The sequence below is a fragment of the Paracoccidioides lutzii genome, assembly GCF_000150705.2.
Source record: "Paracoccidioides lutzii Pb01 unplaced genomic scaffold supercont2.81, whole genome shotgun sequence".
Classification (NCBI taxonomy): domain Eukaryota; kingdom Fungi; phylum Ascomycota; class Eurotiomycetes; order Onygenales; family Ajellomycetaceae; genus Paracoccidioides; species Paracoccidioides lutzii.
Window position 1 is genome coordinate 23,530 of NW_015441027.1, and position 2,145 is coordinate 25,674.

The following is a 2,145-nucleotide window of genomic DNA, read 5'->3' on the forward strand; positions in this document are numbered from 1 at the left end:
TAGATTCAGCCTCATCTTTTCCTCCCAAACAATATCCGCTACCTTTGTTCTCTTCTCTTTTCCAATCTGTATATTACATGTATACATAGGACAGTTTACTCACCAAAGTCGCTCTTTTATAAGACCCTCTTCTTCTTCCTCCTCTCCTCCCCAGTCCGAGACGTCTGGCGCTTCGCCGCATCATTGTGATGGAATATGGACCCTGGCCAGTTGACCAGGTTCAATCTCCTTTTCCCTCTGCCTTACCGAGTAGCCATTGTACTAGTCGCAGGTATGCTCTCCTTTCCCCGCATTCCTACATGCATTCCAGCTATGACCTATTCAGTTTATTTCAAAACTTCCGCTGACCATTCCCATATAGCTGTTTGGGGCTGGGGACTGAACCTTCATTACTTATCAGCCGTTAAAATTGTTCGTTTGTTCCTACAGGGAACGTTGCCCCTTGAAATTTAAAACGGGGAAGATAGTTCTTGAAGTCAATTCCACCCATTCGCTGATCTTATTTCCAGGATGTTACCTCCTTGATTCGATACCCTTCTCGATCGTCGCCTAACCAGGTCCCCGTCTACCGTTCAACGTATCACCTTGCAACCTTACTCTCGATTCCTCTTGCGATATCTCTCCTGTTCTTCTGGGCCGTGACCCATGGTTCTCCGGAGCGCGTTATTGAGTGGGAAATTATCCCGCAGTCATATCTCCTCATATTTTTCGTTCTCCTAATCCTCCCGCTGCACAGGCTATCCCGGACAGGGAGGCACAGATTCCTTGTTGTGTTGAAAAGAATTAGTGTTGGGGGCCTTGCAGAGCCTCAGGATGGGAAATTCGGCGACATAATACTAGCAGACGTTCTGACGAGCTATTCCAAAATTCTGGGAGATCTTTTCGTGAGCGCCTGCATGTTCATCTCGTCTGGGGTGTCCAGCACAGGTATCCCCAACAGAAAATGCGGCAGCCAGATTACTGTTCCTTTACTCATCAGCATCCCGAGTGCGATTCGGCTCAGGCAGTGCCTAATCGAATTCCGCCGGGTGCGTAAGGGAAACAAAAACATCGAAGGCTGGGGTGGACAACACCTTGCAAATGCACTCAAGTACGCAAGTGCTTTTCCTGTAATTACATTAACTACACTGCTACGGAGCCATGACCCCACTACATCTACTGTCAGCCCAAAATATCTATATCGATTATGGTGTGTCAGTGGATAAATTATCCTTCAACTATAGAATGTTCTACTAACTTCACGCGCAGGGTTCTTTCAGCACTAGTTAACTCTCTTTTCACATTCTACTGGGATGTCGCTAAAGATTGGGACCTCACATTATTTTCCTCACTGAACCACCTCAATGATCATGATCACCCATTCGGGTTGCGACGTTATCGCTATTTCCATGCAAATGAAATGTATTATTCAGCTATCATCATCAACCTGCTTTTACGATTTACTTGGGTTTCTCAGCTCTCATCACGTTTCTATTGGGTTAATGATATAGAAGGTGGTGTTTTTGTTCTCATGCTTCTTGAAGTTTTTAGGCGATGGATATGGATATTTTTCAGAATTGAGACTGAGTGGGGTGAGTACATAATCCACTTGTTCTCTTAATGAATATATATATATATATATACATGAAAAAGAAAATTCACTGATAACATCTTGTTAGTGCGAAACAATCATGGCCCTGCATTAAATGATATACTACTTAGTGAATTTAACAGCAAGATAGATGAAGATTAAATAAAAGATAAATTGAACAAACTGTTGAAAGAGCTTTGATGTGAACTTTTTTTTTTTAAATTTTTCTTGAGATTTTAATTATATATTCTATTATATTTATAGATATTTTTTTAATGATATTTAAAGAAAAAAAATAATATAAAAATAATTAATAGAGAAGAATATTATAAATTAGAAAATATTATATTAAATAATAAAATTAATTATTTTTCTAAGAATATAACTTATATTAATAATTATATAAAAATTTTTTTTATAAAATTATAATTATAATATATATATAAAATAATATTTAAATAAATAATTTAATTTTTAAATTCTAGTAAATAAAAAAGAAATATTAAAAATTTTTTATATGTTTTTAAAATATTAATATATTTAAATTAATTAAAAAATAATTAAAAAAATAGATA

General features: G+C 37.0%; 1 protein-coding gene across 1 annotated transcript; it reads left to right on the forward strand.

Moving 5' to 3' along the window:
* Positions 1-195: 195 nt before the first annotated feature.
* Positions 196-1,571, forward strand: PAAG_09086 (hypothetical protein; the record flags this gene model as incomplete). Its single annotated transcript, XM_002788947.2, has 4 exons — positions 196-271; positions 362-411; positions 510-1,189; positions 1,249-1,571. Coding segments are annotated over 4 exons (1,128 nt in total), but the record flags the coding sequence as incomplete, so codon positions are not given.
* Positions 1,572-2,145: the final 574 nt, after the last annotated feature.